Source organism: Rhipicephalus sanguineus, chromosome 10, assembly GCF_013339695.2.
Source record: "Rhipicephalus sanguineus isolate Rsan-2018 chromosome 10, BIME_Rsan_1.4, whole genome shotgun sequence".
In the NCBI taxonomy this organism is placed as follows: Eukaryota; Metazoa; Arthropoda; class Arachnida; order Ixodida; family Ixodidae; genus Rhipicephalus; species Rhipicephalus sanguineus.
This window is the reverse complement of record NC_051185.1, coordinates 23,117,784-23,129,170: the sequence shown is the minus strand read 5'-3', so window position 1 is coordinate 23,129,170 and position 11,387 is coordinate 23,117,784. Positions and strand designations below refer to the sequence as shown.

General features: G+C 48.9%; 1 protein-coding gene and 1 long non-coding RNA gene across 2 annotated transcripts; both read left to right on the top strand.

The window, feature by feature from the left end:
* Positions 1–438: 438 nt before the first annotated feature.
* On the top strand, positions 439–1,809 carry LOC125760173 (uncharacterized). Its single transcript, XR_007417810.1, has 4 exons — positions 439–640; positions 748–965; positions 1,030–1,237; positions 1,392–1,809. It is a non-coding gene; the product is annotated as an uncharacterized LOC125760173 (long non-coding RNA).
* A 6,146-nt stretch (positions 1,810–7,955) lies between these two features.
* On the top strand, positions 7,956–9,131 carry LOC125760226 (alpha-(1,3)-fucosyltransferase C-like). The gene has a single exon (XM_049420020.1). It carries the CDS (start codon positions 7,956–7,958, stop codon positions 9,129–9,131), a length of 1,176 nt encoding a protein of 391 aa, XP_049275977.1.
* The last annotated feature ends 2,256 nt before the right edge of the window (positions 9,132–11,387 follow it).

Below are 11,387 nucleotides of genomic sequence, written 5' to 3'. Positions count from 1 at the left end.
CCCTCCTCCTCCCCCACCCTCTGCTGATGCACCCCCCCTGGAAAAAGTTCTGCGGACACCCTTACTACTTGATGCTCAGTTTATGGTTTTCATGTTAATTTGTTTTAATGTTAGAGTACCAACGATATTTTGTGTTAACAGCGAAAACGGTTCAATTCAAATTCGATCCGCTTCTTGCACGCATTAGCGCTGCCCTAAAATGTTCAGGCATGTGCTTCAGTTGAAATTTCCCGCTCCTTTTTTTCTCACCCGAAAGAGCTGATATAAGCAACACGTGCGTTCCTCCGAAAAAAAAAAAAAGTGGTGAGATCTCTCTCCCAGAAAGAATGACAAGGCCTGAAAGGAGGAACGGTATGTGCCGGTCTCCGTTGTGTTAAGAGGGAGGCGGGGCGTGCAGCGGGGCTACCATAGCGGGGCGCCGGACCCCGCACCTCTCGCGTTTTCTTTTTTTTCTTTGTCACAGCGCTGAGGGGCGGGGGGGGGGAGCAAGCTCCATGCGTCAGTTCCCGCCAAATTGTAGCTCTTTCGAGCGAGGAGGTGCTGAAACACTGCACAGAGACGGGCAAGCACTCAGAGGCATTTCGTTTGCCTTGATCCTGGAGGCGGCCTTCTCCCATTGCTGAGGATTTGAAGCGAACTCGTAAGTGGCATTTTATTTCCTCGCTGTATCGCATGGTGAGTTTTGTCTAGCGACAAAATCTAATTTTATTTGCACAATTGATGCGTCAATCTGGTCGTCTCTTCTAGCTGGCAGATCAGAAATGTTCAGGCGAACGGCGGTTATATTTGTCCGTGGACCCAAGACTTCGTTGACGGGCAAATATGTCAGATTTTCTTGTTTTTTATTTGTGGCATCTTATTGTAAGACCGTGACATATCTTGCCGTTTTCTCTAGGGAACCCTGCAACAAGGACTGTAGTGTGAATAGCGTGCTGCGCTGCTCTCGCCAACTGAAAAGAACTCTGGTAAGATGCATGCTTGGTTACGAAAGTCTCACGCAATCGCTTTTCACATTGAATTTGGTCGCAGGTGTGCTGTAAATGCCGACTGCACAATATGTGACTGGCCCGCGGCTGCTTTGAAGGTAAGATTGTGTTCTCATTATTCTATTTATTGTACCATTTGTTTTCCAGTGACATAGCCAACAACGAAATCCATCCTCTCTCCACATATTATCTAGTCTGTGCGCTGTGGAGCTTGAAGCACTTCTCGGAATTTCAGCACACTCGCATTTATTGTAAGTGCAGTGTTTTTCTTATTTGTGCAGCGACAAAATTATTTTGTTTAGTTGTGTGAATAGAGTTTCTAGACGCGACATGTCTGTGCAACTGCAACTGGTCAAGTAAATAGTCTACCTTTCTCACAGTATTATTCATTGTTGTTTCTTTCAGTTTTTCCCGACAGAAGAAAAATGCAAGTCTAACATCTCGACGGTAAAACGTCGCATCTGCGCACAGGGCCAAGAGCACGAGAAGTGGCCGAAAGAAGGGAACCGATCCAACAGGAATGCCGTCCGTCTTTATATTTATATATGTCAGCGTTATCATGCCGTGATCACATGGACTGTACGGTTGCGTTGCACAAGGGCTGATGCAAACGCTCCGTGCGAACAATGTTGCATGGAAAATTAGTGCATCTATACAATTGCAAAATAAAGATCTAAAGAGAGAAAACTTATATTCACGTCTTTCTTTTATTGCGTGTTACGTATTAACACGTTAACAAGTGCAGACCCTTAGAGGCGTTTAATTCCGTCTTACATGTGCACTCTGCCCGTAATTAATTCAGATAGAGTTAAACGCCTCTATAAACTGCCCGTTCACATTAAATACGACACGCATCAACACACCAGAAAAACAATTGATGCGTTTTGTTAGAACACGCACGAAAAATAAGAAAAAAAAAAGCAGAGCAATACTAGCGAAAAACGTCCGCAACCGACCCACGGCCGTCGGTAAATCGACGCTTATGTAAGGTCGGGCATTAGTCAACCCGCGAGCGGCATGCACTCGGCCTCGTCGGCCACGGTGGACGGGCCTACATTGGGTGCCGACGCAGGCCCACATGAGGCCAATGTCAATCCCCGAGACCGGCCCTACATCGGGTGCCAAGGTTGGGCCAACGACAGTGCAGTTGGCCAGCGACGTCAGGCCGACATTTTGCCAAGGATAAAATGTTGCTTGGGCTAAGCATTTCAAAAATGTACAGTTCTGATTTTTTTAGCTTCGAATTGATAATGCCACAAAAATCATTAGCCAGATCATGTGCAACAGCTTTATTGTTTAGATTCTCTCTTTTTTCCCCTTTTCCCCCCTTTTTTATTCGGCGTGCCCCCCCCCCCGAAAATGTTCAATTTTGCATGTGTATATATACAAGCACACATACAAACGCACGCACGACCATATACTAAAGTATGGTTGAACCCCCCCCCCCCCCCCCCGAAAAAATTTCTGGCTACGCCCCTGCGGGCCAGGATGGCAATGAAGTAGCTCATTGCCAAGCTCGAGTACTCAGCGGCCGAGCCCCAGGACCACCAGCCACTGAAGAGGACACAGATGACGGGGTGACACGGCGTGGCATCCTAGACAAACAAAGATTAGATCGCCGCATCGGGGCTCCTCACAAGGACCTCGACAGACATCAAGCGCGGGACTGGCGCTGCCTGCAGACCAATACCTTTCCGAATCTGCATAAGCTTCACGTCATGTACCCAGAGAGATATCCCAACGCATGCCCGTGGTGCGGAGATGTCCCAACACTCACACACATAACCTAGCGCTGTCACGAGCGACCCGCTACAGTCGACACAGGACATACGCACCCAATACACACGTGGTCGCGGGAGGCGCGACTCACTGAACGGACTCTGGGAAGTCAACTGGCAACCCTAAGTCAGGCCAGCCTTGGAAGAAGGGCCCCACCCGCAATGAACCACTTTTTTTTTCTCAATAAATGTTGTCTCTCTCTCTTTCTCGGCCAGGGGCGTAGCCAAGGGGGGGGGGGGGTTCAAACCCCCCCCCCCCCCCCGAAATTTTTCAATTTTGCAGCCTCGAACCGGTGTATTTTCACCGCTTTCTCTCTCTCCACCTCGGCCGACCGCTGCCGCTGGTGTGTGCGGATTCCTGACTTTTGCACTGCGTGGTGCGTGAGAGGTCAGCGTGTTTCCATTTTTCGACGCGCTGAAACAATTGTGCTGCCGCAAATCGAAATGTCGGACGAGAACAGGTCGACAAGCTACCACTGCGCTGTGTTTGGCTGCGGCAACAGCTACGGAAGCCTGAAAGACTGGCAGCCAAGGCATACGAAGTGCGCTATGTTTTTAAATGACTTCGCTTCTCCAGGTCGCACGCCTTCCCGGACAAATAGTATATTATTATATGGGGTGTCTGCACTTATGGCCATTTCTCCAAGTCACCACACCAGCTTGTGATTGTGCTTGGGTGCTGGTACACTTTATCATCTGCATCAAAGAGAACCAATGTCAAGGCTGACGATTAATACACAAAATGTTTGGCCAAGAGTTGTTCTCATGAACCTCTCTGATTTCTATGCTACAGCACATGATTTACAATGGCTGCGCCTAGAAAATGTTCCATCTTAGTGCGTGCAATTTCGAGATTATTGAATGGGCACTTTTCAATCTACATGACAGAAAGGCCTGCATGACATGTGTTCTTTGGCGTAGGTACGCGTTTCTAACGTTTCGTCGAGAGCACGTTCTTTCTCGACTTGTCAATTTTGTGACGATAACTGGGGTAGCGTTATGACAACCGCACTTTTTTTTTCGCGCGGCAGTCTGGGTGTCGTGTATAATCGGCCCACGTTCGTTAAAGCCAGGTCGTTACCTGGAAACGTGCGCTTGTCGTAATGCTTCTGAAATACTCGCCAGAAAACAAATTGACAGTAATGTTACCAAAAACGAGCGCCCTTTCGGCGTATCGCTAGTGGCGGCGGCTCACGCCGAAGCGAACTCACGCCATGCCACGCTTCCAGATGTGCAACAGGCTTATTTTTATTTTATCATCGGCGTTGTTTCTACGCCGCACTTTGAGCTCACCCGTCGTACTTCTGTTCCTTATATCCTGTGCAACGATCAGAGGCCACAAGCTACGACGGCGACACGAATAAACACAGGCATCGGTGTTTGTGCTCCTGTCGTTCCGTGAACATTGTATTGCAACGTGCCAAGCGGAACCAAAATGGTCTGTTAGGGATTAGAGTTACGTTGAACTTGGATAATCACGGCACGGAAACCCGGGAGCCATCTTAAACACTAATCCGCGCACCTAGCGCGCAGCCAGACAACGGCCTACGTGTTCGCTCGTCTCTATTTACGTTTCTCCGATTATACTTCGACAGTTGTCCTAAGTGTTAACGCTCTTTTATAGTGATTATTCCAAGAACCTCACCCGGCCAGCTATAACAAAACATACAAAGCAATTACAAATTTACACAAGCTGCTTAAGAACTGCATTGGCATTATTCTCATCGTTGGCACTGCTGCGGGAACGTCTCGTGGGCCGCCGCTGCTTGCTGTTTCAGCCATTTTGAAGCTGAAAGCTTAGCGATTATTTATCAGCGCCTTTACACTCGAAAAGCGTTGCCCTGTTTTGCCCGTGTACCGCGAAGAACAGCAATACCTTGTGAACCGAGCGCATACGCTGCATACACCGCCGCGGAACCCCACACACCGGAAGGGCGGCGAAACGTCGCAGACGATAGACGGCGCTGCGGCGGTGGAGTGCTTTAAAAATGGCAGCCTCCTTGTGAAATTTGTGTATATAGGCACGCACACATACAAACGCACGCACGAACATACATAAAGTATGGTTGAACCCCCCCCCCCCCCCCCCGAAAAAAATTTCTGGCTACGCCCCTGCTCTCGGTCCACCTCTCCGAATGCCCTTCCTCAGCGTCCGAGGTGAGAACGCAAGGAGCGCGCTCATCTGCTAGCAGAGGAGCACGCGAGCGTCTGTGGTGAGCACTGGGATTTGCCCAATTTCTGTGGCACATACGCGCTATAGGAGTTTTGTGCTGACGTCACGAAATTTTGAGACGAACGAGAGGTGTACGGCTTCCCTGTAAAATGGTGTGAATGTCAGGCTGTTGCAAAGCTTGTAGGCAAGAAATGAATGCGAATTTTCTAGCAGTAAATTAAGCCCTAGCTCTTTACCTTCGTGCCCGCATATATATCAGACAGACGTTGTATATTCCACTGTATGTCAGCAAATAACGCAATATCGTCTGCATAAAATCGCCAGCATTAAATATGCATGTCCTCAACTTTTGTTAAGCACAGGGCACGCTTTGGCATATGATAGGGGGTGTACAGAATCATCTCTCAGCACTCCGAATGCATACCACGCACCTGTGCTGTAAGAACACGTCACCGGCAATTCCATCCTAGGAAACGAGCACCATCTCGTAGCAAGAGCTGTCAACGGGGCACAAGCCAATGGTCTCTTGGAATGGGGAGGCCACCAGCAAGACAATGCTTACCAAATACCCTAATAGAGATGTTTAATATGCCTCTCTCCGACCTCCATGGCGGTGAATTGTTTTTTTTTTCTTCTTCCAAATTCGATTTTATGCCAGCAAACTTCTTAATTGCATCATTCCATGTAAGGCGCTGCTGTCCTCGACTTCGTTTCCCTTCCAGCTTGGTATCCATTCCGTCGCTCTAACTGATTGCCGGATGTTGGTCCTACACCTTGCGTGGCCGCCCAAGGTCCATTTCTTTCGCCTCATATCATCTAGAATATCAGCCACCCCTGCTTGTTTTCTGACCGATTGCGCTGGCAGCATCTGACCCGAGAAGGACAGTTTGTCTACCATCGTTGGTACTAGGTAGTAGCGTTCGTCCTCGTCGGTGCTCTTCTTCTAGTGTGTGTTATTTCTTCGCCATATATTTATTCGTAACATGTGACCCATTGTTCTGGTAAATTAGAACAACCACTAAAGCTTTTAAAGAGTGCCGAGTACGCCACCTACTTCAGGTGGAAAGAGCGCCATGACGCTGTTCAGTGGAAGGGTGGATTTTGCTATAGATTTGCGAAAATGTTAGAGAAGCGTGTCGAATTTCAGCGGGCATCGTCATACGATATAAGAACGTGGTAGTGTGAAAACTCATCATTCTCACCAGGGGCGTAGCCAGAAATTTTTTTCGGAGGGGGGGGGGAGGGTTCAACCATAGATTATGTATGTTCGTGCGTGCTTTTGTATGTGTGCGACTGTGCGTGTATGTATACCCAAGCAAAATTGAAAAATTTCGGGGGGGGGGGATTGAACCCCCAACCCCCCCCCCCTTCTTGGCTACACGGAGATCAAAATTTGTCCGGGCCCCTAAGCCCACCCCCGCGCTGGCTACGGGCCTGGACCCAGCGGAGCGGCGGCCGCGGCGTGCATCCAGTTGAAGAGCCAAAACGTTCTGACTGCCTCGTGGCTCGCGCATCACGGGCCACGCGGCTCTCTTCTTCTTTTGAGCGGCGGCTGGCCTGACCGGCGTGGCGCTACGCAGGCAACGCAAAGGCGACTCTGCTACCTTGGGACTAGATGGCCTGCCCACCTTCCTACCGTTTGAGCCAGAGAGATTAGAGAAGAGTGGTTTCAAGGACGCCAGAGAACAAGAACTCTGAACTACGACATCGGTAAGTCAGTTGACCTATGCTCGCCATGGGAAACCTACGTCATCTGTACTCCACGGGAGCTCTGCAGGTTAAACAATGAAAGAGAACTGCGTCTTCTGGTTGTCAACTCAAGACAGATCAGAATCGGGCTCTCTTTGTTCTTCGTTCATTGACCCAGCTTGGAAAGAGTCCGCGAAATAAAAAAAAAAAAAAGAGCCGTGCGTGACTAGCGCATTCGCGCGCAGCGAACGTGCTCCTCTCAGCCGTGGTTTGAGCGAACAGAATCAGCTTCGGCCGCGACTCGCCGGCTCCGTCGTAGCGGTAGGCCGATCAGTTAACGGTGGTTCCTTGGCCCGCGCTCGCTACAACTTGCACCGTCACGCGCGCCAACTGGCTGACGCGGGCCAAGAAACCACCGCCAACTTATCGGCCTGCAACGGAGCCGGCGAGTCGCGGCCGCAGCTGATTTTGTTCGCTCAAACCACGGCTGAGAGCAGCACCTTCGCTGCGCGCGAATGCGTTAGTCACGTACGCGTTTCTTTTCTTTTATTTCACGGGCTTTCTTTGCAACTTGGAAAAAATGGTATACGTGAGGCTTTCTTTATCGCAAATAATGCAATGGGGGTTTCTGAAGACGCTCTCGAACTTTGCAAGTCGCATTTCTTGCCTAAAGTCAGTATTTAGCAATTTAGTTAAATAATCCTAATTAACAAATTAATTACAAAACAAGAAATTGTCTGTAGTGCGCAAGGTGGCTGTCAGCAATTTGCAACTGATTTCACTCGCCTGCCTCTAATATTGTATTTTAACCCTTGGCTAAAGATAGCTGGGACACCCGGCATGAGGCTAACGAAACGGCCACGTGAGCATAATGTCGTAGGCGGCTAGATAGATAGATAGATAGATAGATAGATAGATAGATAGATAGATAGATAGATAGATAGATAGATAGATAGATAGATAGATAGATAGATAGATAGATAGATAGATAGATAGATCCCAAGTCGATTTCTTCGTCTACGGCGAATAGTGAGAACGGTCAAGCTATGAATAGCAATGGCAGAAATAGGCCGGCTCCGAGCCCACGAACATTAAAACCTGAGCACGTTGCAGTGTTTCAATATGGCGCCGTTAAACAGTCACCTTTTCGTCGCACCGCCACTGAGTCCAACACACGACACTGACGTTCCGCAGGTGCTTTCGTGTAACAGGGTTTCTCTAATGATGTTCTTAATATAGGTTAACTTGGACTCACGTCAATTAAAACCTTCCTAATGCTTTTATTATCGCAGGTTGGAGGATCCCGCTTGACTCGTCTTTCGCGTCACCATGCAGATGACACTTCCCACCATGCCCATTCAGGGTAAATATCACTTACTCTTCATGTTAATAGCCGCAGTCCTGCTTTGCTACGCAATAACGCAACCGAGACGAGTGCCCGAGCTGAAGGTATTTGCATCCTCTTTTTTCAAGTCAAGAAAACACAGTGCTTTGAGGACGGCACTACCAAGGATTATGATATGGACCCCGTACCTTGGTCGATGGGACAGCGCGCTGAATGGCAAGATGATCGGCGAAGTGTTGCTGAGGAGCTGCCCAGCTAAGTGCGTCGTCACCAGAGACCGACGTCTCATAGAATATAGCGACGCCGTCGTTTTCCACGTGCGCGATCTGGACCTCGCGAACCTTCCGCCGAAGCGCACAAGTTCGCAGAAATGGGTGTTCTTCCTCACGGAATCGCCGCCACACACCTACCTTGACCTAAAGGCCCTCCCACCCGGCATGTTCAACTGGACCATGACGTACAGGAGCGACTCCGACGTTTACGTGCCGTCCGGTAGTGTTGTACCACGTGACACCAACGCTACTCGCCCCAAGAGAGACTTGAGAGCCCTATGGAAGTCCAAGAACAAAACTGCGGTGTGGGCCGTCAGCTACTGCGTCACCAGCGGTGGACGAGAACGCTACGTCGCTGAACTGAGGAAACACATGGACGTTGATGTGTACGGAGCCTGTGGCCGATACAAGTGCCCTAGATCGGTTGAGAATGAGTGTTTAGCTAAGTTCGAACAAACCTATTTCTTCATGCTCGCTTTCGAAAACTCGATATGTCCAGATTACGTAACCGAAAAGCTTTTCAACGCACTTCTACACGACATCGTGCCAGTTGTATTCGGAGGCGCAAATTACAGCCAAATGGCGCCCAATCATTCCTATATCGACGCGCTTTCGTTCGAATCTCCGAAACACCTGGCGGAGCATCTGTTAAAGCTGTCGCAGAATTACACGGAGTACGCCTCTTACTTCGCTTGGAAAGAACGTCACAATGCTGTCGGGTGGGAGGGCGCATCCTGCAGCCTTTGTAAAAAGTTGCACAGCAGTGTGGAAGTCGAACGTTCTTCGTCGTACGCCGACATAGGATCGTGGTGGCACGAAAAAAGAGGTCCTTGCCGGAAGTGGGACGAGAGAATTGTGACGACAGTACCCATCAAAACAACCGGGTAAATGCACAATAAATATTTTCATCATGAGAATTTTCGCATTTTTCACCAAGTCCAATCTGGCCTTGAATCAATCGCAAATGCTTTCGGCGCATGGTCAGTGAGGACAATACACATTTTGTACAATTTTAACACTTGCAAACGTGTCAGCTTACGTTCAGCTGGTGCCTTTCTCGGTCGGGGTTGCTTCCTGTGGCTGAATACAGTTTCCGAATCAAGAAGTCTTCAACTTCTTGATTCCGAATTTGTTGAGGATAAGTGGCTCAAACTGATATTATTCAAAGTGATGCTTTAGGCACATAAAACAAGTTTGATGGAAAAAAAAGTTCGGCAGATCCCACGTACCGTGGGAATCGATGTTATGCGAAGCATGCGCGGGATTGTGACTGTGTCGCAGTTTTACAGCGAAAGCTGTTATGAGATCATTTCACCGGCCGTTTTTGGCGCCGTAGTTGTCCGCCGCCGCCGCCGCCGCTGCCGCCGCCGCCGCCGGTGTCCGTAACCAGTATCGCTCGAAATAAGAAAAAAATTCCAGGATGGAACGAGGTTCGAACCTGGGTCCTCTGCGTGGGAGCCCAGTATTCAACCTCTGAGCCATACCGGTGCTTGAAACTGCTTTGCTAAAAGGTCCTATACAGGCTTCATGTCGGGAAGGAACCACATTAGCATATGCAATATAGCGTGGTAGAAGAGTAAAATAAGCACCAAGCGTAGCACAACGCGAATTCTGTAACCAGGCGTCACACAATGCGAATTGTGCAACGAGCAGGTTGTTGAATGCTTCCAACCCATTACAAAGGACCCTGCCATAATTCTTCATCATCAGGCACAGCATCAACAAAGTGCGCATAATGCCTTACATGGGTTTAGCAGGTACCAACGCTCTCCGTAGAATGACAAAAAATGGCAGAGTGCCTGCTGGCCTACTTCTCAAAAATTACAATTTTTATAGCGTAGTGGGTTCCTCGCAAGTGCACTTGGATTGGTTGCCAAGGAAGCCCATAAGCGCATGATACACTTCCTCTGGGTCTCAGTAAAATTACAATGATTTATAGCGTAGTGGGTTCCTCGCAAGGGCACTTGTATTGGTTGCCAAGGAAGCCCATAAGCGTATGATCCATTTCCTCGGGGTCTCAGTAAAGTTCTTCGCTCCCCCCCCCCGTCTCTTTCCCACGTCAACGTATGTTATACAGCATGACGGGAGAGGGAAATAGCGACCGGGCGTCACCCAATGCAAATTACATAACTGGTGGGCCGTTTAAAGATTCCAACCCATTACAAAGGGCTGAGCCATAATTCATCGTCATCAGTCGTCGCGTGAACAAAGTGCACATAATGCCTTACAGACGTCTAGCTGGTGCCTCGCTTCTCCGCAGAATGACGAATAATGGCTTAGTAGGTGCTTCCAAACTTCACAAAAATTGTGATTTATGGCGTAGTGGGTACCTTTCTAGTGTACTTGTATTGTAGCCCCAAGAGAGCTTAACGGGCTCTAGAAACGCCGCTCTTCCAGCTTTCGCTGTGACTGTGCTGCGGTTTTAGCGCAGGCCTGGCGTTTTTTCTCTTTTTCACATTGAGCGAAACGTTACGGAATGGCGCTAGGGAAATGCGCAAATGGTATGCGCACACATATATTTTGAAGAGTCGCACATGTAATGTTTACAGTTGCTTAACGATGCCGACAGCAACATAGGTGTTACCAACACCAAACGCAGTAAGCTGATATGTAGTGCTTATATTCTTCAATACTGGATAGCGCGAATTGGAATAGGACAATGAAGGAACACAAATGCACAGGGCAAGTGCTACTCGCAACTAAGCTTTATTCAGAAAAGTTTCTCTAGCTATATACACAGCCGAGTGGCACGCGCAGGTGCACTGCACGTACGTTACAGTCCCAGTTGCAGTTGTTAGAGTCGCGTTACAATTGTTATGCTTATACTTATCCTTTATGACGGAGAACGCACGCACGATTCACGAACCCGTGTGCATATGTGGAAGGGGTTCTTGGCAGTTCTTGAATAAGGTCATCATCACCGTGATCAGTGAGCACCGGCAGCTGGACAGGACTTGTTATCGGATCCGTTCGTGATCGCGGCTACGAACGGTCTAAGATTAGTGAAGTGCGAGGTATAGTATAGCTGGTGGAAACCGCGGATGGCTTTTACGAAGAAATGATCTATGGTGCCTAGTGTCCTGGACGTGGCACCGAGGTCTTGTGATGCCGTGATGCCCTGCCCACATCCAAGCCGTCTTTCAT